Source organism: Euprymna scolopes, chromosome 40 (assembly GCF_053919585.1).
Source record: "Euprymna scolopes isolate OS-2025 chromosome 40, ASM5391958v1, whole genome shotgun sequence".
In the NCBI taxonomy this organism is placed as follows: domain Eukaryota; kingdom Metazoa; phylum Mollusca; class Cephalopoda; order Sepiida; family Sepiolidae; genus Euprymna; species Euprymna scolopes.
In genome coordinates, this window is record NC_136521.1 from 46,307,488 (window position 1) to 46,333,180 (window position 25,693).

General features: G+C 35.3%; 1 protein-coding gene across 1 annotated transcript in view; it reads left to right on the forward strand.

Annotated features, from left to right (window-relative positions):
• Positions 1-25,394, forward strand: part of LOC145265530 (uncharacterized) — a 193,449-nt gene extending 168,055 nt beyond the window's left edge. The window contains exons 4-7 of the mRNA XM_080121458.1: positions 13,651-13,725; positions 15,327-15,461; positions 19,015-19,150; positions 22,796-25,394. Of these exons, the coding sequence (XP_079977584.1) occupies positions 13,651-13,725; positions 15,327-15,461; positions 19,015-19,150; positions 22,796-24,660 (2,211 nt within the window). The 3' untranslated portion in view covers positions 24,661-25,394. The remainder of the gene's footprint in view (positions 1-13,650; positions 13,726-15,326; positions 15,462-19,014; positions 19,151-22,795) is intronic.
• The last annotated feature ends 299 nt before the right edge of the window (positions 25,395-25,693 follow it).

The following is a 25,693-nucleotide window of genomic DNA, read 5'->3' on the forward strand; positions in this document are numbered from 1 at the left end:
GCTTTACCTGATGACACGGATTGGAGGGCTTTTAGAAATTGATTTTCAAACTACTTTATCTCTGGCTAGGTGTTTAGTTTTTTTTTTTTTCATCTGACCCTTTTTTCTCAAATCTATGCTTCTCACTTCCTCCCATGTTTTCTCTAACTGACCTGACCCTGCTACATCAACTGTTCTACAATTACTCTCATCCATTTTCTCATCATATTTGGTCTAACATTTGTTGTACATGCTGTCTTTTTTATGCCCCTTTTCTAGGGCCACAGCAATATGCAACGTTTTTTTTTTTTTACTTGGGAATCACCACTTATCAGGGCCTGAATGCCACTCAAGGATAAGAGTTATTAAATGTAAGGTGGTAGTTTAATAATTTTTAATGCTGTAAATTAGGTAGAATTTGATTATTTATGGGGACGGCTCCTCAAGAACTTGTTTACATTGGATTTGAAGGCTACTATGCTGTATTCAACTGGGAAGCAGACCAGCAGAACAGTGTTCCACAGATGGGCAATTCTGAGAAAGAAGCTTTGTTCATGGAATCTGCGTTTAGATTTAAGCACATATAGAAAGTGGGGGAAATCGTATATAGTGGTTGTAGTTAGTCGAGTGTTTTTTTTTGTGAAAGTTTGGCAAGAGGGGACTATAGATTGGAGTTCAACATGATGTCTTTCTTTATGATCCTTTCCTAGGGCCATAGCAAATTGGCCCAGGAAAGGGTCATAAAGAAAGACTCTAACAGTGGGTTTAGGTAGAAAAGAATATATTGTACAAGAAAGTGAATACAAAGAAAAGGTTTATATTTTTTAATTGGAATTCATAATTGAGATGAGTATTATTTATTAATTTTATTTATTGCAGACTATTATCCTCATCTTTTAGTTGTTTCACGACATTTCAGCCAACTATTCTTCTGGCCTTTGTCAGGTGGTAACCGCGACGGGATAGGAAAACACATGGCGTAGTGGATAGAGACGTTGAATCTCTGTGGTTTCAGGTGAGAATTGTGTGAAGATAGCGGTTTCAATCTGACCCAAAGTCAGCCAGAGGCTTACTTGGTCAAAATGTGATGAGACAACAACTACGGAAGGCAGTAATTGCAGTGAATGCAGTCAGGAGATTCAGAGTTCCTATCCATCGCGGTTACCACCTGACGAAGGCCAGAGGAATAGTTGGGCGAAACGTCATGAAACAAGTAAGAAAAGATGAGGATAATAGTCCGCAATGAATAAAATTAAAGAAAAGGTTGTCAGCATTTTCTGATTGTTAATTAGACAGTTTAGCCTTGTGTTAGGTTGTGATAATTCCGCATGTGAGTATTAGACTCGACGTTTTTTATATAATGATTAGAAGAGTCCATTATAAGTGAACAGTTAAGTCACCATAACACATGTTGAATAGTTAAAAGTGAGAAATTATTTTAAAAAATGTTAGGGTTTATCTTCCTTGATAGAAGCACTGTTGAGTTTGAATAGAATAAAATATGTATTAGATACGTTTGAAGCCAAAACAACGCATTATTACAAAATAAACAGACATTTATTTTGTTTGAAATTTATATTGAAATTTATATTAAAATTTATAAATATATTTTGAAGATGCACTTCATCATCAGTATGTCTTTCTTTCTTTTTTTTTTTTTGCCATGTTGTTGTTGGAGTATAGAATCAGTAGAAGTCCATTTGTTGTTTTTACGGTAGTCTTTTCAAATGTCGGAACGGTGCATTAGTCATGTAGAAAAACGAATCAAACATATCTAATACGTATTTTATTTTATTCAAACTCAACCAGCGCTTTTATCAAGGAACACAAACCCTAACGTGAATTCCACGTGACCAACGCACCGTTCCGACATTTGAAAAGACTACCGTAAAAACAACAAACGGACTTCTACTGATTCTATGCTCCAAAAACAACGTGGCAAAAAAAAAAAAGGCATACTGAAGATGAAGTGTAGCTTCAAAATATATTTATAAATTTTAATATAAATTTCAAACGTATCTAATACATATTTTAAATATTGTTGAATATTTGAATTCTTTTTAAAACTGGTTATTGAAATATTTTGTGCTGGCATAGTTTTCTGGCGTTTCCCATGCATTGTATGAAAGCAATACTTGTGATGAATGATTTCATTGTTTAGATTTAGAAAGTCAAGTAGAAAAAATAGTTTAAAAATTTGTGAGATGAGAATTGATAATTCGTATTATTTGGATTCTTCAAACTACTGTTCTCATCTTAAGTGTTATTTGCACAACGTTTCAGTCGATGTAACCTCCAATCTTTTCCAAGTGTTGAACTCAGGAATCTTTCTGTCAAACTCCAGAATTTGCATGGAATTTCCAATGGAACCCAGGCATAGTGGATAAAGCACTTGGTAAAATTCAGTTGTAATGTTACACTGTTCTAGAGATTGAAGGTTCAATCCTCAGTGTGGGTAACACTCAACAATACAACTGCAAATTACTTAGGACTTCTATCCAGTCATGAAATGAGAGCGTGCTACCTTCTCTTATGTATCAAAGAGTTTTATTCCGAATTCTGTGCAGATTCCTGAGTTTGACAGAAATATTCCTGCATTTAACAAGATACACCTAAATAAGGTCAGAGGTTACATCAACCAAAGTATTGTGAAAACGAAACCGAAGATGATAACACTAGTCCGAAAAAAGCAAATAATACTTAGAAAAAAATGTATTTTCCATTCCTCCATAGATTGGTTAATTCAAAGTATGCAAACTAATTTCTGTACTATTTACTTATTTAAATATATTTCACACTAAATGTATCTACTCAAATTTTGATTTTTATTTGTTTGCACATTTTTTTAACTTTAAGATGTTTCCTATTGTATAGCTCAATTTAAAATAAGTTATCTCCCTTGCTGATTTTTATTTTTAGGTAACTATTTAAAAATGTTAAAAATAGTTACAATTTATTTTTAAATTACAGTATCTGAATATCCTCTGTCTATTATATGAACGACAATGTCTGTATGTCCAGCTAAAACTTGAAAAATACACAATAAGCATCCATAAAGTTAGTATATATATTTTTTTTTTAAATAGCATAACCCTGGATGTATAATTAAAAATACCAGACACTATAATGTTCAACGCTGGACAAGGCACACACTGCTACTTAATTTGGCACTTATAGTTTTTAAATCAGTAATAAGTACATTTCTCCTACTTCCATCAAAATAAAACTTATACAGCTGGATTCACAATAAAATTTTCTTTAAAATATTATTTTAATATTTTTGTTGTGATTTGTATATTCGAAGAAATCGCTATCTAAATCCGACTATTAACGACGAAACATGCCTCTATAGCATGCCCGCTGGCAGTAGATCACTTTTTGCAAATAAGCGGTTGGGGTGTGTTCACAAAAATACTCGAAGCGTTTCTAGTGTTTTTAGCTAATCAGAGAAAAGAATTGTCTTTGCTATGGAATTTGAACACATGTACGTCTTTCCAGTCAAAAGTTAGAATATCTCAAAGTTGACGCTTTGTAATACAAAAATAAGTAAAGATAGAAATTGTGTTCAAACACCATTTAATAGTGAATATATTAATTTCTTTTATCCTAAATTTGGAAAAGAATTGGATAAAATCTTTCCATGCACGAATCGATACAAGTAGTGACGACCGCATATAAACATAAAAAATTTTATGTGCCGAGACACGCACAAAAAAAAAGAAAAGAATCTAAACAAAACGTTCGTCAATTAACTTACAAAGTATTCATTTTATTTTTGTTATTATTTAGAAACATGTTTTGTATTATTTATACACATAAATTCGAAAAAGTTGTCAAAAATCAAATATATAACAAATGTTATCAAAGGCAAGATAAGTTACTTTTCTACCTAACCGGATATTTTTTTAGTGTTTTTATTTAATGTAAAGTGTTTATTTGGCTCGAAAAACATAGTGTTTATTTGTTATATATTTGTTTTCTGACAACTTTTTCGAATCTGTATAGTAATACAAACCCAAATATTTTTTTTGGAAGAAGAATAACCGGCAATGAACTTCTTTTTTTTTTTTTTTTTTTATTTATTTTTTTGTTTCGAGTCGCAAGTAAAACATCTCAAAGTTAACTCTTTGTAATACAAAGATAAGTAAAGATAGAAACTGTGTTCAAACCCTATTTAATAGTGAATATATTTATTTCTTTTATCCTAAAATTTGAAATCTTTCTATGCACGAATCGATAGAAGTAGTGACGACCGCATATAAATATGAAAATTAAATTTTAAAGATGAGTTAGTCTGTAAATTGTGCAAATTTCCTACCATTTTCAGTCACAAGCTTATATGCATATAAATAGAACTGACTTAAAGCAAAATGTCCAGTAAACCACACATTTTTTTGATACTTTGAATGGTCATAACTCCAGTTCTAATGGACCGATTTTAAAAAACTAAAGATAGTATTTCTTTGTTTTTTATGCTCTTTTCAATAATGCTTGATTTGAGTTTATTCGATCTAAAGAAAAAATGATGTGGTATTGCTAATATATCTAAAATTAAAAAAAACAAAAACAAGTGAAGTATGCATGGTCCCTCCTTCTTAGTGCACAGTGAATGAGGCATAAAAAATGACTAAGTTCAGCATTTGCCCCTCCCCCCATCCCCATTTAGCCCCAAAAGTCCTCAGGGGACATCAAATCCTGGTCAAAATGAACAAACGGTGTAGTTTTAGGCCTTAACATGTAAATTTGAGTTCTGCACCATGCAAAAAAAGAAATGACTAAGTCTATCATTCCCCTCCCCCTTAGCCCCAAAAGTCCCCAAGACCTTAACATATTTAAATTTGAGTTCAACACCATGCAAAACTGCTAAATAGATATGCATAAATATAGTAAAATAATCCTAAGAATGGAATGTTTTTATTAGCCCTAAAAGAGCCCCTGGGGCATACACAAGAGTTATCGCGAAGTATAGACAAACAAAATTATATAGAAATCAGCTAGTTACAACTTTTCAGAAAGTTTTATAAAAATCCAAAGCATCAATTTTTTTTTAATAAGCACAAAAGTGACAATTTTAGCCATTTTTAACCCAAAAGGCACGCCTAGGAGGGCAACTGGAGTTTTCATGAAAAATCCGTTCTGTTACTTTTTTACTCATATCATGTTTAATGTTTGTACAAAATTTTTAAAAATTCCAAGGCATAGTTATTGAGAAAAGTGCGGTCAGACGAACCGACAAGGGTGAATTTACAGGTCCACCTTCCTTTTATCGGCGGACCAAAAATGATTCATTATTTGAGGGACAAATGGCCATTTATGTCATTTAATATTATCAAGACGTATACATACCTTTTTAATGTAATGGAAAATAAATCTTATATTTATGAGACTGTGAGAAATTGAATGGTCTAAAAATAAAAAAGAAAGACATTGTCACTTTTTTTATACCTCTGTCTGACCTAGCAAACCCCTGTCTATCTTAAGCTTGAAACTGTAGAACGTCTCTGTCATTGCTGTGTTGCGTTAATTAACCCAGTTTGTTCGGATTTAAATAATTGCAAATGTCAAGTTTCTTAATTGCGAGAGTACATCATTTTGCCCATCTCGGACAAACAGGAATCCTCTTAAGCACGCTTAATGATTCAAATGCCTGCCTTTAAGTGCAGTACTATCGACTGTAGGGCAATGCTCCTCTAGTTTGAAGGTTCCAACTTGAGGTCCCCAAATTGCGGAATAAATAACACATGGAGATATTGGTGTGATTGTAAGGTTTAGGAGTGAATTGAGTTCTTGTCATTACTAACCAAAAGAACATTACTGTTGTTGACAAAATGAAGGGTCTGTCAAGCATTTTTTTTTTTTTGATTTTCACCCCAAACAAGGCACAGTGCCACTTTGTATGTAGGGGGCTACTATTCGGGACATAAGTTGAAAGGATCACGGTTGCGGAGTCGGAGGTTTTAGCTGGAGTCTGAGTCGGATTTTTAAGAGTACTAGGAGTTGGAGTCTGAGTCAGAATTTTTTTTATCCGACTCCGACTTAAGTCCAATAAATTTATTTTTTTACATGGTTTTCCTGTTTGGTTTTACCATTTCTTAAAATTTTCTTATTACATTTTCATACCAAACAAGACACATTGCCACTTTGATGTACTGGGCTACTATTGGGGATATAAGTTGCAGGGATACTATGTAGGGAGTTGAGCAGCAAGATGTCTGTTTACATTACACTTGAACTTCTGCATGTCGGTACAGTTAGGAAAGCAGAAACCCAGATGGGAGTTTCAAAGTCCAACAGTTCTGAGTAAGAAACTATAAGAGTAGAATGCTTTCTTACATCTAGGGATCTCTGCTGTGAAGGGGTGGGACTTTGCTGCTTGTCAGGTTTGTCGGGGGTATTTACGTTGAGAGGTACAAGGGCTTGTAGTTTGCCAGAGCATTCACCATTAAAATACTTGTAGAACAAACAGAGAGATGCAACAGTTCGTCGATGGGACAGAGGCTGAAGCCTAGATGACAGTTCAGGATTTATCCGGTTGGCGACTCTCTTTTGAACCCTGTCCAGGAACGAGAGACTAATAGTAGATGCACCAGTTCAAATGTGACAACAATACTCCATACATGGGTGAATGGTGGCTTTGTAGAGTTACAGGATACTTTCAGGCGTAAGTAACTTTCTAGCACGGTAAAGAGAGCCCACCTTCCTCGTAGCGGCGCAGATTTATAATGTTAGGAAATTAAACCTGGCTAGGGAGGGTTGAAGGTATGTGTTGCATGAAGAGAAATGATATGTGAATGATATGCTGAGTATTTAATGTAAGTCTTAAATATAGTCTTAGATCTGATGACCTCAGAGGAAGATTAAATCTGGACGTTATGTACAGAACAGGAGACTTCTATGGTATGGCCACATTGAAAGAAGTGGGCTAGTAGATATACAACCGATTACTTTGGTGGTATGTCATTACTAACTAATTGAGCATTATCACTGTCAAGCAAGTGAAGAGTCCATAAGGCATCTGTATACAGTCTAATAACATTGAAATAAAACCTGGCAAGTGAGAGTTGAGGACATGCGTTGCATGGATGGAGAGAAATGATATGAGAATATGATGGATGTGTAATGTAAGTCTTAAAGACAGGCTTTTACTTTTTTTTTTTTTTTTTTTTAAACTTAAATCACCCCAAGCAAGGCACACTGTCACTGAAATGTAAGGGTCTACTGTAATTTAGGGGTCATATATATATGGGATCTAGAAGTGTAAGCCATGTTTAGTTTCAGATGGTTCATTGTTCTAAACAAGTCTTGAGAGGTAACTGGTTTGCAGTTGACAGAACAGTTTCCGATGGTTCGTTGTTACACACAAGTCTTGAGAAGTGACTTGTTTGCAGTAGACAGTTCCACAGAGCAAAATATTCTTACTGTGTCGAGACGGAAAAAAACATGCGAAATTGCTACAGAAAAGGTTTAATATTTATGGAGCAAATCTGCTTTCTGATTGGTTGGTAGCAGAATGTGAATTAATTCGATTCGTCAGTTCCTAGCAGCATCGTTTATAAATAGAATTGTCCGACTGTATGGGATCATACCCCATTATACGTCCAAAATATTGCAACATGGGACATCCAAAGTGAGCAGCTGAGTAGTGAGTTTTTTGTTCACATTACATTTGGGCCATTCTTAGTCATGTGTGCGATGAAAAATACTGCAAATCTGGAAAAGTAGTCCATAACTCTCAAGGCCTTACAGCTATACTAGTTATAGGTGCATATTTGACGTATGTATGCCAAAGTATCAGGTGACAATTTGAAATATTATATATATTATGTTGATGGTCAGAGGTCAAATAAGGTCGGTCACATGTGTGACCTTGCACGGAATTAGATATTTCATGATGAAGACTTACAAACTCTGTGAATTCTTAAGAGTTAAAATATTTATGATTCTATCAGACGTGCATTATAGTTTTGTGAATAGAAAATGAGCCACGAATAGTATAAATCACTTACAGCTATTTTTTTTAATGTATTATATTATGCATTGATGTATGGCCACATTTATTTTTAGAGAGCCAATTCTCTATTGAATATTATATTGTATCATATATAGTAGTGGGCCCTGTCGGTGGGGCGTTAGAATACGCCGACTGCCCCCCTATAGAGGGTAAAAGTCGCTCAATGGGGGTCCTGGATATGACCTTAAACTATATCCAGTGGTGAGGCCCCAGCTTGTGGGCTTTGGGGAGTGTGGAGCCACCCTTTAATTACCATTGCTCCCAGGTCCACTCTGACCCAGAGTGGTAGTACCTGTTAGGGTCCCAACTATGGGTTAAATAGAAACCGACATGAAAACAACAAATATATTCTATTAAAAAAATTTTTTCTTCAAAATCTTTGGATTCGGCATTAAATAACCTGAAAAGGGTTGATATGCCGTAAAACAAAAACAACCAACCAACCATATATAGTAGTGATTTCAAAGGTTTTAAAAAAGACTTGGGTGTCATCAGCTAGAATTAAGACCAAAATATTTTGTGCTCCAGTCGCATTCCCTACTGTCTGAGCTAAGCCGACATTTTTTTATTTTTTTTTTTTACAGGATATATTTACACAGTTTAAAATTCATTTTAAGTGAAAACACTATCAATAATTCCCCCCACTCTTTATCTGTGCCTAAACCTGAACGTAGATTCCATGCACGCCTGTGGAATTGTCTTCTGTTTTCCTGCTTTCTGGCTGACTACAATATGGTTGTCTTCAAGTCTAACGTAAACAAGTTCTTGATGAGCCGTTCCATATAAGTTAACAAATTTACCGAATTGATTACTATATTGTCCAATTTCTACTGAACACTCTTTAACCCTTATCCTCGAGTGGCCTCTTGGCCTTGATAATGTGGTGATGCTTTTGTAAAAAAAAAAAAAAGTTTGTTAAATGAACATCCTTCTCTAACTACCTCCTTTCAAGAAAAGTTTTTGATTTATAAAAGCAAAATAGTCTCAAAGAAATATCCATTTTCTTTTTTTGTTTCAATTCAAATATTTTCCTCTAAGGTCATCGAAACTAAACCTATCTTTTAGACTCACATTACACATTCAATTCTCTCCTGGAGAGAAATGGATGAGAAAGACTCAAGTATAAGTCCTAGTACTGATAAATATGAGAAAAGTAGATCATTTTAAATAGGATTAGATATACTCCTCTTCAATTTCATATCTCCAACAACATGATCCGGGCACGCTACAAGATATGCTCCCTTCAATAATCCCTCCTTGCCAGACGTGTTTGCTGGTTTGGCCATGCGCTTTGCTGAAACCCAGGTGACCTCATTTGTGAAGCCATTGACCCAGCACCACCACCACCAAACTAGAAGAAATGCCGTGGTGGCCAACTCAAGACCTGGCTTAGGACAGTGAAATAGGATACTGAAATGATCCTTCGTCCCCGTCTATGCGCTCCGCCGATGGAACCATGAATGGCTTAGGCTTATAGCGGAAACAGCTTCTGACTGCTGTGCCTGGTCAGCCGTTATACGGGATGCGGTGAATTTGTTGGATGGAGCCGGCCCAACCGATCCAGGGTGAACGGCACAACAACCAAACAATTTCATATTCTTCTTTATATTCCTCCTCCTCCTCCCCCTGTTTAACATCTGTTTTACATGTTGCCATGTATTGAACAGCTTACAGAAATGGACTTCCTATTTCTGGTCAGGTCTTTATCCATTCATATCACTTGATCTCATGTTTTCATTGGCATTCCCTTGGGAATTGTACCTGCTACCTCAACTCTTCTACATCTACTAACACAAGAACTCATCTCTTCTTTTAACCTGATTATCAGAACCAAACCTACCTTTTTTTTTTTTTTTTTATTTTTTTTACACAGTGATCACCACTTATCAAGGCCCGGAAGCCACTCAGGGATAAGGGTTATTGCAAGTACATTACGTTAGTGTGGAGATTTGATGAAGTGTTTACTTAAGGGGGCAGTTCGTTAGGAATTTGTTAATGTTGGACTTGAAGACATCCAAGTTGTAGTCCGGTGGGAAGCAGGCAGACAGAACAGAGTTCCACAGGCGTGCAGTTCTAAGAAAGAAGCTTTGTTCATGGAATCCACGTTTTGATTTAGGCACTTTAAAGTATAAGTCCTAGTACTGATAAGTATGAGAAAAGTAGATCATTTAAATATGATTGGATGTGCCTCACCCCTAAATTTCATCGCTATATACCATTGTTTGAATTGCAAAAAAGAAAGTGTGGGGAGGGTAGGAGACAAATGAGATGAGAAAGACTCCAGTATAAGTCCTAGTACTGATAAATATTGTTTGAATTGAAAAAAAAAAGAAGATATTTCTTTAAAACTATTTGTTTTTATGAATCCAAAACTTTTCTTGTTCGTTTAATGAATGGACGTAGTTGGTAGTTAGATAAGGATGTTCATTTAACTTAAAATGAATTTTGTGTAAATATATCCTGTGTAAAAAAAAAAAAAAAAAAAAAAAAATCTGTTAGCTTCGCTCAAATAGTAGGGAATGCAGCTGGAGGGCTAAATATTTTGGTCTTAATTCTAACTGATGATACCCAAGTCATTTTTTTTTTAACTTTTGAAATCACTGCTATATATTAGGTACAATATCATATTCAATAAAGAAATTGCTCTCTAAAAAAAAAAATATGGAATCTACATGTATTACAATATATTTAAGCATATTTTATGACCAGGCAAAGCCAGACGTCCCCTGATAGTCATAAATTTATTTTTTTACATGGTTTTCCTGTTTGGTTTTACCATTTCTTAAAATTTTTTTATTACATTTTCATACCAAACAAGGCACATTGCCACTTTGATGTACTGGGCTACTATTGGGAATATAAGTTGCAGGGATACTATGTAGGGAGTTGAGCAGCAAGATGTCTGTTCACATTACACTTGAACTTCTGCATGTCGGTACAGTTAGGAAAGCAGAAACCCAGATGGGAGTTCCAAAGTCTAACAGTTCTGAGTAAGAAACTATTAGACGTCCCCTGATAGTCATTAATAAATTATTCATATTTTGGGGTTCTTCAGACTACTGTTATCATCTTGAGTGTTATTTTCACAACGTTTCGACCGATGTAACCCCCAAACATCTTTCAGGTGTTTTCAAGATACATCGGCAGTCATGGAATGAATAAAATTCGTATCTCAAAGTATTACTGTATTCTTTTTTTATTAAATTTTTTTTTATAAATTATCCTTTTTTTTTAATCTTGTAATCTTATTTGATGTCAACACACCGGCTCACCACAATTAAGCAACATTGAGACAAGTCAGTACTAGATAGGTTGCCCATTTGGGAATACCAGGCGCTGTATGTAGGAGGACGCAAAAATCTTCCTACAAGAACTGCAAAAACTTAACGTCATCATCTCCTCGGATGGGGGATATACATGGGCCTGGAGACCTCTTATGAATTTCATCTCCCATAAAGCTTCCTCCTTAGGACAAAACCGATTCAACCCTCTTTGAGTGAGTGTCGCTTTGGTATAGTATGGTAAATTTATTCAATAAATACAGAATTCAGCATTTGCTCTACTTGTTTCTATCGCGATAACTTGTGATAGAAATCTGTTGAGAAGATTCTTGCGATCATCTACTGACTTGCTAACTATCAAAAGTTTATCTGTTCAATTCCATTACTATCGGATTTTACATAATTTGCTATTATTATTGTTATCAATAGTAATGGTATTATTGTTACTGTTTTGTTTTTTTATTGTATTTATTATTGGTTGTATTTTATTCATGTAGCAGTAACTAAATTGATGCTATCAAGATTTCAAAAGATTTATAGATAACTTTTGGTTTCAGCAAAGAATAACTTCTTTTATCTGTAATGGTCGTGCACACAAAAAGCAAATGGCTACCGCCATGTCTTTGCTCTATATAACCATTAGGGGAGATCGCCCCTGGTTACTTCCTGTTTAGGGGAGATCACCCCTGGTTACTTCCTGTCCAGGGGAGATCACTCCTGGCAACTTCCTGTTTAGGAACAGATAACTCTTATACCTGTGCACTATCTACTTCTCTCTACCCCCCCCCCACTTCCCGATGTCTTTTTATTTTGACTTAGTTTATCTGTGCCTAAACCTAAACATAGATTCCATGAGCAAAGATTCTTTCTTAGAACTGCACGCCTATGGAATTGTCTTCCGTTTTTCTGCTTTCCAACTGACTACAATATGATTGTCTTCAAGTCTAACGTAAACAAGTTTTTGATGAGCCGTTCCATATGAATTGACAAATTTACAGAATCTCCATTACTAACGGTTACTATATTGTCCAATTTCTACTGTACACTCTTTAACCCTTATCCTCGAGTGGCCTCTTGGCCTTGATAAGTGGTGATGTCTATGTAAAAGAAAACAAAAAAAAACCCTAATTAGAGTTGGTTAAAAAGACCTCTACCCCCCCCCTTCCAAAAAAGTCTAAAAAAATTGATCTGTCAGTTCAATTAATCTGATGATTGATTGATTTATTTTTTTTTTTGACTCTGTTACTATCGGATGCTACCTAAGTTGTGATTTTGGTGTATCAATTTTTTGTGGACTGTTATCCTAATCTTCATAATTGTTCTTGTTGTATCACGTTTCGGCCAACTCAACCTGTGGCCTTCTTCAGGTGGTTAATCGTGATGGGATAGAATGCTGAGTCTCGTAACTGTATCCCCAGTAATTACTGCCTTCCATAGTTGTTGTTGTCTTACCATGTTTTGGCCAACGAATTGTCTGGCCTTTGGGCCGGATTGAAACCGCTATCTTCAGACACTGGCCACCTGAAACCGTAGAAACTCAATGCTTCTATTCATTGCGCCACTATTTCTATTGATAATAATTCATTTTCAGTGTTTATACAAACAAAAAAAATATTGACTTTCAAGTAAAACAAATGGTAACTATGTAATTGTCAAATAGTAACATATCCAAAAACTATGGAAAACGATGAGTTAGTAAAATAATTATTAATGAAAAACTGTTTTCGATATATTTTATATGGAGAATAAATTTTGGTTGACATTTCGAATTACGTTCATCAGGTGACATAAGCAACAGAACTTAATTATCTCCCCTGTCAATTTATCTCTTTTTTTTTTTTTAGTAAGCATAATATAGTGATTTCGATTCCTTTAACAAATTTCTTTTTTAATTAATAATTATTTTTTTCTACCTTATCGCTTTTTGCAATTTTTGGATATGTTACTATTTGAAACCTGACAATTACTTAGGTATCATTTGTTTCACTTGAAATTAAATTTTTTTTTTTGTATAATATAGAAACACCTAATTTTCTTTTCACAGCCAAAGGGAAGTAACCATGTATGGATATAGGGTTAAGCCCCCCCCCCCCGTTTCTTTTTAAATATGGAACCATATCAAAATAATTTCAACCCAATGGAAGTATTTTATGTAAGGAATTATATCCAATAACTTTTTGTTCTTAATAACATGATGCAACAATACATAAAACAAATTGACAAACCAGAAACATTGATTTTGTAAGAAACAAGTAAAAATCGCATAAGAAATTGAATTCACTTTATATTATTGTGTTTATGTATTTTTTTTATGTATTTTTTATGTATCTGCTTTAAATTTTAAAATTTAATTTTCTAATGTTTTGTCATTGTTTTCAGGCGGCAGAACTATGGAAGAAGACTGGGGCGGTCATCATGGTCGTCCGCAGACCCGGATGATCCATGTGCCGAGAGGTCAGTAATATTTTCCACCCTCGGATATTTAACATTGATCTTAACCATAACCCCCGGATGCATAGGCATTTATTATTTTTCATTATTATTCTCATAATGTTGAAACGTCATGTGTTTCGTAAAAACAAAAAAATAAATTCTTACCAAGGAGGAATTTTCTTTTCCTCGATTTCTGATATCCTAATTTGTGATTGCTTCTTCGCTAATGGATTAACTCAGCTAGGGATTTTTATCCTGGTCAACAGAGATTAAATCATTCATGCAATGATCCAATCCCTAATAATTTTTGGGTGGGAGTTTAGTTCTGTGCAGTTCTAGGAGGTCCACCCTCCCAGGCCTTGCCTTCTCTTTTCGAAGAAGGTTTGTTTATTGCTAATCGCCTGAGGATCCCTTACCGGGGAATGTCGACGGGGCTGCTCAGGCACTTTTTGCAGGTCCGAGTACCCCCTCCTCGGAGGTGCTGACTTTTCAACCGTGATGTCTGAGTTCTTCCAGTGGGAGAGAACTAAAAACACCTCCATCACCCTTTGCTAATGGATCATAAACAGTTGCCTGGATTTGAAAAAGTTTAAAATTTAGTATACAATGATTGTGGATGAGGTTACCATCCTAAGCATTACCTCCTTATATTATAGATAGTGCACCTTCTCCAATTGATGTTACCCCAAGTAACAACACGAAACTAGATATTCCACCAGACTAGATGAATTCTTGTTCTGGAATCCAGTAAGACCATGAGACCATAAGAAATGTCTTTTTTGTTGTTGTTTTTATCATCATTCATAATTTTTGCCATTCGTTTCTTCAGTATCATTCAAATTTTTTATAGAAGGATATTGGTTACTTATGGGAGGGACCACATGAAGGTTGCCAACATTTCCTAAGTGAAAGTGTTTCTGTGGAATGAACTGGAGTTGAACTTGGCACACCCAGGTTATCAGCCGGCATCATTAACCACTGAGCCACCATAATCTCCCTACTGCTGCCTTTCACATGGTGTTGAGCATCATTTATTCATTTTGTATGACTTTTTTAGTACCTTATATAATCTCATGTTTTAAAAACTGCATCTAATTTTCATGTTTTCTGTAATTAAATAGGCTGGTATTTTTGGAAGAAAAAAAACCCACAAAGTTCACAGATAGAATTCGTCACTGTATTTCCTCCTCTTCACAATTTTCTCTCTCAACTTCCAGCATGCGTCTGTCCCCCTCACCTCTTCTAACAGGTGTTTTATTAAAAAAAAAAAACTGACTGCATTTCATTTGCATATGTGTGCAGTGGATGGTGTGATCTCGTGCGATTCCACAGGATTTATAAAGCCACGGCCGCTATTTTTAATCTCTCTCTCTCTCTCTCTCAGATCTCAACTGAAGGTAAGTCGTATAGCCACACAAGGCACACACACATGGGCACTTGCTTCTTTGACTATTACATTCAACTCCACATTTTCATTATTTGTTGGGGAGAGGGGGAGTAAAGAACATAACCTCGTGAATAATGAAGGAATGCTGTAGTACTTCTGAATAATACAAATTATTGTCATCTAAAAAACTTCTGAAACTTAGTTTTTGTTTTGTTGTTCTTTTCTTTCCTGCCAGGAGGCGCAAGCGCTGTCCTCTCTAGTGCCCTTCCTGGATGAGCATGGCGTTAATTTGTATGCTGTGGTGCACGAGGTTCTGGGTACTGAAGAATTTAAAGGTTTTTTTTCTGGTGAAGTTTTCCTCGATCCTGAGGTGAGTATCTTCAACAATCATTTGAACATTCTTTTCATTGTGAAACATCTTTTAAGAAAAATAGTTTTTTTATTCATTTCAAATCTTACTAATACACATGTGGTGTGGTCTCTGCCTTTGGTAGAAGATATTTTTTGAATGACGATAGCGTCTTTGGGTTTAGTCATGAACCACACCAACATTTAATATGAATTGGGTATAAATGTTATATTTTTGCAAAGGAATAAAATTACAGATATTTATATATATATATATATATATATATATATATATATAAGAACAAGTAGTTAATAAAACACGTTAAAAAACACTTTGAAAAAGAGTTAAAAACATTTAATTTTAAAAAAGGAGCACAAAATAAGTGGATAGTCCTTAATCCGCGGAGTTTCGAAGAAATACTTTCCTTCTCATCAGAGGGTAGGGGTTAGCAAAATGCAGGATCAGATTTTGCTTGCAAAAGTATTTAATGAAACTACAAGGAAGTCATAGATCTTACTTGGTAAAAAATAGTGAAGCAGAGGGAATAGGGGGAAGAAAAAGGTGATTCTACGTTAATGGATGGTCTGTTGAAGGGTAAAATATCCAATAACGGTAAAGTCCGAAAAAGTTGATTAAATTTTAAATTTCCACTTCCACAAGTAAAATCCAAAGGAATCGAGTTAATGGAAGATGGTTCAAAGTAATTCAGTAATCTTTGATTATCTTGGTAAACTTAATCGTAATTCTTATATATATGGATAAGGCATCTTTGACCGACGAGCATATGCAAGTTTACCATCTGTGGAGGATGGTGCCGGACGTCTACAGGATTGTAATTATGCATGTGGTGTCACAGAGTTAAGGAGCATCTTAAGATTGCATACTGAACCTTCATTCATCGTCTTCGATGAGAGAATACACCATATGGATAAAAAATCAATACGAAAAATATATAGATGTTCATATCTTTTCTGTATTTATTTCCTATGTGTTGACGTGTAAGAGTACAAAAAGTCTTTTGAAAAAAAAAAGACAAAAATATTTCTTTTAAAAACAGATTATTTTCGACCAATCCTTCGGTCTTCTTCAGTGTGAAGGAATTTTATCCATACATATTTATATACATCAAAAGGAATACACTTGGATCCAACATGCAATATATATATATATATATATATATATGAAATGAAAATTACAATTGAATTTACCAAAATGATCCAAGATGGTAAAATTAAAGTAAATTATAAATTTTTTATCTTCCACCAGACTATCCATTAATGTGTATTCACCTTTTTCTTTACCATATTCCCTCTGCTTAACTTATTTTGTTTTCAAGTAAGATCTTTGACTTATTTGTTGTTTCATCAAATACTTCTGCATGCAAAATCCGATCCTGCATTTTGCTAATTCCTACCCTCTGATGAGAAGGAGAGTATTTCTTCGAAACTCCGCGGATTAAGGACTATCCATTTATCTAGTGTTTCCTTTTCAGATTAAATGTTTTTAACTCGTTTCAAAGTGTTTTTTAACATATTTCATTAACTGTTTGCTCATATATATATATATATATATATATATATATATATATATATATATATATATATAACTATTTTATTTAATTACATAAATCTATATATTTATAAAAGTGAATGTGTCTGTATGTCTGTGTACATTTTCCTTCGCAATAACTCTTTTAATTTTAAGTCTACAGACTCGAAATTTGATATATAGGGTACTGAGATTTGGGAAAATCTATGTGATCGGTTTTTGGCCAGAAATTTGGCTGTTAAGGGGTCAAAGTTCAACGATTTGACATTTGAGAACTCTACCAAACTCCACCGACAATTTGGGGTCTATACACTTGAAATTTTAGATATAGGTTCTTTGAACATGAATCTAACTTAATAACTTGATTTGAGCCTAAAACAATAAATTTTAAGGGGTCATAATGGGGGTCAAAGTTAAAAAAATTGGCGTTTTTTTGTTTTTTTTTTGCTCAACATACACCTCCAAACACCTGGGTACTGCCAGGCTGAAATGCTAGTTAATATATAAAGGTATAATTTTATGTGTAAATTTTCAGTATTTACTTCAACAGTGCTTGATACATACATAGAGCTAGGTAGTAAGTTATGAAAATATATATGGCAATTAAGCTACACAGAATATTCCACGTTTCATTCTTATGAGAATTCCTAAGGCTGACTGACTGAACTTTTGTATAAGCAATATCGCCTGAAGAGGTCTCTAGTTCCTTGTAATTGGCTAACTGAAACATGCTCATGAATGTGTAGCGACATATTAATGCTTATGTAAAAACAAATAAAAAGTATATCTTGCCTTATTTGATATTGGGCACTTTTGCATTGACCTCGTTAAAACTTCATTGGTTGCTTTACCTATGAAAAATATTAACCTGGAATTATATATATATTGGGGGTGGAGAGGACTCCTGCAAGCCATGGTGAAGGCAACCTTTCTAGGAGAAGCAAATCTCTGATTTAAAAAACCATAAAGCAGGAGACCAGTACCCACATTAAGCTGGTCTGCAGTTCAACTTGTTCCTGGCTATCTTGCTCTTGCTTGTTGCTGGATCTCAACATTTTGAACCGAGAGAGAGACTTAGCTGTCGTACAAAGCTAAGACTCTGTAACATCATCTGTGTATAGATACTCCCTCAGGCATTTGTCTATAAAAGTGGTCCTGTGTCGATGGAAAAGTTGTGACGCGTGGAGGCTTGAAATGCTGGAAGCATGTAATAATTGATCTCAATGACCGTCTTGTGTCATGCCTGTTTGAGCGTGTGAATTCACCGGTAGGACTAAAAAAAAAAAAAAAAGTAATTTTTGGGCTCATGTCTGAGGGAGTGGCACTCGTCTGACAAGACGTTGCAATCATCATATATATATATATATATATAGAGGTATGCATATGAAAATGAAGCGCATCAAGGGAATAGAAAGGTCACCATGTAGCAAGTGTTACCTGAAACATGAACAGTTGCAAAAATTGAAAAAAACAAAATTTATAACAAATATATAAAATGAAATATGATATAAAATATAAAAGTTATTTTCATGTTAGCGTTAACATTTTTTTTGAAAATCCGGCAGGAATTATGATGCAGGCTACATTTGTTTAATGATACTGCCGAAAACCTAAGTGTGCCAGGTTCAAACTCCATTTGTTCCACAGAAATATATTTGTGGCATGGTTCGTGCCTTTGGTAAAGGTCATGATTGGACAATGATATCATCGTCTCATGTCACTATCTTGAAAAAAGGGCAGATAACTCGATAATAATTCAAACTTGTGAGATCAGTCTTGTAATGCTTATGTTTTCCCATTAAGTGCTTGAAATCTATAAAAATGATTTTCTTTATAAAAATAAAACTATTTGATTAAATTGTATGACTTTTGGAATATGATCTTTTCATTCTGTCACAGGTATGTACATCATAAAATTTTTTCTGTATTTTTGTTTTTTTAATATAGGGGGAATTTTGGAAAACTTCCAAACTTTATTCTAAATTTTAATTGTATTTGTGTCTTTTTTTTTTTTTCTTCCTGATAGAAAATATTTTACGGCCCGAAAAAACGTTGGGCATCTTTAGCCACACTTCTGAATCCTGTTGTTTGGATGAACATTTGTCGTGCAAAGAGAAAAGGCGTTACGGGGAACACAGTTGGAGAGGGACGCCTACTAGGGGGTGAGTGTCTCTATTGTTTTGTGCCATTTATGAATGCATTGTTTTTAATGTGGACAGACAAACATAATAATTATAAGGTGCGGGTCCATAATTTTCTCCCCCCTCAGCTCTTCCTCGCCTGAAAAAACAAAAATAAAGAAAAGTTTTTTATAGTATATGTACTTATGAGATAAAGAAAATATTATACCAAAAATCACGTTAAGTGATAAAGTATTTTTTTTTTTTCTTTTTTTACAAAGGGAATCGCCACTTATCAAGGCCTGAAGGTTACTTGAGGATAAAGGTTAATTAGTTTTTATTTAAAAAAAAAAATCAAATTTTATGTCTGAATGATGATCTCTTGGCGCCATTTTGAAGGATAAGAGAAATAATTTAAGGAGAGTAAAAAGTGGCAGACATGGGTTTACATTTGGCAGACGTGTAACTCTTACTTCCCTTTTCTTTTCATTTATGCTATATTTTATGTTTTTTTGTTGTATCTGTGCGTTTCTAACTCTTAGTATAACGGATCATTGTCCTCGTCTTCTAACTGTCTTTAACGGCCCGTGACTCGTCTACTGATCGTGGGTGTGTGTATGTGTGTGTATTACATATATATTTGCAGTACATTTATAACTGTTGTTGCGTGGCTTTCTCTGTCTTTTGGTTGTTGCCTGGAGGATTCGCCGACGTCTTGGGGAGCTTGGTTCTGTTATAACAAGCCGCATACAAGACAGACACAAGACGATGTATGGTTTTATATATTGGTTTATTTCACTCCCAGGCATCTCGTCTTCCGCAGCATGGAGTGAAATCGATGATCTCGGACTTGTGGCGTTTCTCTGTATCCATTTGAAGACCGTCTCCCCCTTATAGGGAGACCTGTTTGACTCATCTTGCTTCTTTGGCGTCTCAAAACCAACTCACTAAAATTAACTCAGCTTATTCAAACCGGAAACCCTGACACGTCACTTCCGGCCCCCATTCGCATACATCCGGTGCAACTTGATGAGTCACTCAGTTTGATACCTGTCAAAACATTACCACCTTTTGACCCTTTTTGCACCTGCACGCTTGCTTAACTTATTGTTTCCCATGATTCCATCTGTTATTTACTCTGCTAGACAGATAGATAAACAGATAGATAAACAGATAACAGACAATTATTACTTCTACGCGATGTTGCCCAGCGTTTACCTAACATTTAGTTCTTAAATTCTATGAGCAATGTTTCTGACAATGAAGGAAGAATTGCTGTTTTCTGGATCATAATCTATTCCATCTAACACTTCTTGTTGGCAAGTTTTTGACCTTGGAGTACTTTCTTTTTTCTTTTTTTCTTTTTTTTTTTTTATATATCAAATGGCTTCATGCCTTGTGTGGAGTGATTTCCATAAAAAAATTCCATATAATTCAAACTTTTGCAAAATTTTAGAAAGCCATTCTTAGCATACAGAGGGGATGTACAGCATTTGAAAAACTCAAATTTTCTTAAAAATGATTTTCTTTATAAACACAAAACTACTTAATCAATTTACATGATTTTGGGAGTATGATATTTTCTTAACGTCGTGGGTACGTACATCATATAGATTTTTTTTTTTTTTTCTTGGGTTTATGAACAAGTACCAATTATGATGAAATCATTGCGTGCTAATGTGCACTATCACTCATCAAAACTTCATATGCATGGATGCGTATCAAGGAGGAACTTAATAGATGACTCAGTCGGTGGAATTGTTTTCTATCTATCTATACACTATTACATAAAAGAGACTTTGTGTGTGTAAGTTCGTTCCCTATGGACTCCTAAACAGCTGGGCAATTTTTTTTTTTTTTTTTTTTTAAATTTCACACAAATATACTTTATTTGCCTGGCAGTGTTCTTGGATAGGTTTTGTATGTCTTCAATAAGTATGAATAATTAAAAAAATTCAATTAAGGAAGGAGCAGGCAATTTCAACTAAAGTTAACGTCGTATGCATCACAAGTGCATTTGAGGAGTTTTATTATCGCACAAGCAGAAAGACTTGGCATATAAAATCAACTGTGGATTTTTTGATATGACAAGGGAGGCATTCAAAATGAATGTTTCTGTTTATAGCACAACTAAAATGCAACCTAATTTTTGTTTGTGGAAAAACAAAATGATGAAGTTTAGCCGTTTAATGTTTAATAATGTTTATTAATTAATCATCTGAAGAATAAAGCAGTCTTAGAACAGGCGGACCTCTGAAATGGAGGGGGGGGGTTCACTTCTTACACACAAAAAAGGATCATAATTTCAGTCTATGTACTGCCAAAGCGTGTACTCTCCTGCCCGATCTGGAATTCCTCAGCAGCGAGAAATGAAGCTCATTTTGTAGTTTCCAGCTTCACGCGCACACGAGATTATGCGAGAACGCACGTAATAAAATGCTGGCCGCCATCTTTGTTTTTCCTTTTCTCGGCCTGAACTCACTCGCTGAGCACCCATGGTAAGACTTGTTTCTTCTGAGCTTTTAACCACATCATCCACACCAAGACTATGCCGGCATATAGCCGACTGGAATTTTGAGGAGGATTATTTTCACTTAGATTCCAGTAGAAACCATAAGTTATATGATAATTCAGTGACATTATCATTATCGAGCAAGAGAAGAACCTGCATGCATACTCAGTGTGATGATGTACAGATGTGAAACCTGGCTAGTGAGAGTTGGGGACATGTGTTGCATGGAGAGAAATAATATAAGCATTGTTGAACAGGTAGTGCAAGTCTTAAAGACAGGCTTAGATCTGTTGACTTTTATGTCCAATAAAAATTTGTGTCAAAATTTTAAAAATAAAATTGAAATAAATACTATTAAATTATGTTTTAAGTATTAATAAAAAATACCATTAAAATATTTTTTTAATATTGAAAATAAAGTCAAAATACATTGTTCTGAAATTGCATTGTAGTATTGTGGATACAAGAATTACGTCCCTTTATCACAAAACTACTTCGGGTAGTTTTGTGATGAAGATTCAAATCTCCGTTTATTTTTGTTCTGATTTATAATTTAATTTTTTTGGGGGGTAGGGGCACAAGGGGGCAAGGAGTAGTGGCGGCCACCATAAATAAAATTACACCCCCTCTATAAAAAAAATACTTTCCTTGCATGCCCCCCTTCAAAAAAAAAAAAAAAAATTGTAAGAATTTAAAATTAGGCCAGCCGGGCCCCCCAAAAAATGGACTAGCTGGCAGCCATTTTGGTTGGAAATTAAACGCTGTAAAGAAAGTTAATATTTGATATGAAATAAAAATCATTTAAAACTACTTAAGGTAGGTTGCAAATTAACTGCTATTGGCTAATTAACATTGATTTGTTGTATATTTGATTTTTGATCACGTTTTTGAATTGCTGTGGACTGTAAAAGAAACCCCAAATTTTGTTTTCAAAACTTGAATCTTGTCTGGAGAAGATTTTGAAAACTTAAATAAACGTGAACAAAAAAAAGAGTCCATTGGCAGGGGAAGGTAAAAAAAAGACATGAGAGGAAGGGATAAAGATGGATTTAGGTCAAAGGAATAAACCTCTGGTCAGAGATAGGTTGGTTTTTGAAAGCTGTCCAACACATGTAAAAAGGAATTTTAAACAAAATATGTTGACGATAATGATGCTTTAATTTTATCTTTTGCAGGTGTGTTTGTTATTGGCCCGGGCGATCAAGGCATTCTTTTTGACCACAGGGAAAGCAAATTTGGAGATCATGCTAAACAAGAGCTCGTAAGAATTGCTGTCTTGAAGATCTCTGGGGAAGAACCAAAGGAGAAGAATGGAGAAAGCGCTGTTGATGAGCCAAAAGGTGGTCTCGGGTTCATCACCGGTGGATTGGGTGATATTACGAAAGGCGTCACCGATTCAATCAACGATGCGAAAGACGCCACTGGCGAATTAATAGGTGATCTTAAACAAGGTGCCCAAGATGTCACCAAAAATGTTACGGATTCCGTCAATGACGCCAAGGATAACGTGGTAAGCGGGGTCAACGAAGCCAAGCAAGGGGCAGTCAGTACAATTAACGATGCTCAGAAAACGGCTGCAAATACTGCCAATGACGTCAAACAAAGTGTCACTAGCTCGATCAACGATGCAAAATCAGCAGCCACTAAAGGTGTTAGTGATGTCCGTGAGGGTGTCACTGGAGCTGTAAGCGATGCCCAGAAAGCTGCAAGTGATGCAAAAACAGCAGCTGCAGACAGTGTAAATGACGCACGTCAAGGAGTCACGGGTGCACTGTCCGATGCTCAAAAAAATGCTGCTAGTGGAATCAGTGAGGTCCGTCAAGGTGTGACTGGTTTCGTCAGCGATACCCAGAAAACTGCCGTTGGTGGATTCAATGAAGCCAAATCTGCTGCTGCTACAGGCCTTGATGATGTGCGCCAGGGTGTAACTGGAGCTGTCAGTAATGCCCAGAAAGCAGCCAATGACGCTAAAACTGCTGTCGTTTCTGGATTGGATGAAGCTCGTCAAGGTGTGACTGGGGCTGTTAGTGATGCCCAAAAAACTGCTGTAAGTGGAATTAACGAAGTCAAAACAGCTGCTGCGACTGGCTTGGATGAGGTCCAACAAGGTGTGACTGGGGCTGTCAGCGATGCCAAGAAAGCTGCAGGTGATGCCAAAACCGCAGCTGTTACTGGATTGGAAGAGGCACGCCAGGGTGTGACCGGAGCTGTCAGTGATGCTCAGAAAAGCGCTACAGATGGATTAAATACTGCTAAATCAGCAGCTGTCTCTGGAATTAGTGATGTCCGTCAGGGTGTAACAGGATTTGTCAGCGACGCCCAGAAAACTGCTGTTGATGGATTGAACGAGGCCAAATCGGCTGCTGCAAGTGGTTACGATGAAGCGCAGAAGGGTGTCAGCGATGCACAGAAAAGTGTTGTGTCTGGTTTAAACGATGCAAAGGCAGCAACAACCAGTGCCTTAGGCGATGCCAAACAGGGCGTCATGACTGCAGTATCGAGCGGGAAGAGCGAAATCGCAGCCGGACTAGACGATGCAAAACAGAGCACTGCCAGCAGCCTGAGTGATGTTAAAAGTGGAATCAGTGCTGCTCGGCAAGAATTTCTCAGCGGCATGACTACCGCCCAACAGAGCGCTTCCACTGGCTTCGATGCTGTCAAGAAAGAATCCGATGTCATAAAGAGCTCAGCAGAAACAACACTTCAGTCAGTGAAGCAAGACGTCAACACCGGGGCCGATAATCTGAAGAGTGGTCTTGCAGAAACAAAGAACCAAGTATCCGGGACTGTGAAACAAGCTAAGGAGGATAGTTCGAGTGTGGCCCCAGGTATCATGGATCAATTGGGTAACTTAAAACAGGATCTGCCATCAGGTGAAGATTTTAAAGAGGCATTCGATCAATTGAAGGAGGCTGGGATGGAAGAAGTACAGGGGGTGATGGAACAAGTTAAGGTGGGGGCACAGAGCACTGTCCAAGATCTTACAAAAGGAGCCATGGAATCTGTCGGAGATATGACAAAGAAAATGCCCTGGAGTTAAACAAATAAAACGATCATTAATTTAAAAAGTTATAAAAGACATGCACACATTTAAAAAAAAAAAAAAAAAAAAAAATTTTTAAAAGATTTGAAAGAAAAAATTTTTTTAAATATTTGAAAAAAATATTTAAAAAAAAAAAAAAATTGAAAATATTTAAAAGAAAAAATATTTGAAAAAAAAAATGATTGAACAAGGAACATTTCACCATTAAAAAAAAAAAAAAAAAATTTCCCACCAGAAAAAAAATAAAAATCTGACAGTGCTATCCTTTCATTAATAAAACATTTTTTTTTACATAACCTATAATAGAAAAAACAAAAAAAAACTGCTCCGTCCAATGTTTTTTTTTTATCCTAATTTTTTAATTTAATTTTATTTTTGTCTTTGTCGCTTTTCTTCATTTTTTAAACCATCCACCCCCCTCTCCCTACACTTATATAAACAAACCAAAATGCAGGGATTGGTATATATATATATATATATATATATATATATATATATATATATATGCACACCTTTGTGTATATTAATTGATATAGTACAGCAATAAAGCACCATCAATTTGTTTGGGAGTAAAACTTACCCTATGAAGGAGGTGTACAAAAAGTCACTGACCAAGTTCGCCACTAGATGCCTGTAGGAACTCCTCTTCAAAATTTTGGATTTATTGGTCTGCTATATAAACCTCATAGCTGGACAGGAGCTTCAAAATAAAACTGAAAAATTTAATAAAATTTAATTTGTTTGTTGTTTTTTTTTAATTATTTTTTTATATATATCTTTATTTATATTTTTATTATTTTTTTATACATATCTTTACTATCTGGAATTTCTCAAATGTTCTTGAATTATTTTTTAAGCCAATATTAGAAGTTAAGAACACCTATGAAATATTTTTCACCTGTTTTTTATTGAAAAAAAAAACACGTTCTTGTGCAGGACCAGTGGCAGAAGGGTACAAAATCGTAGCACTACTTCTGAAGCAAAGCTTAAGTCTCTTTGGACATAGGCCAGCGCTGAATCCTGCTGCCAC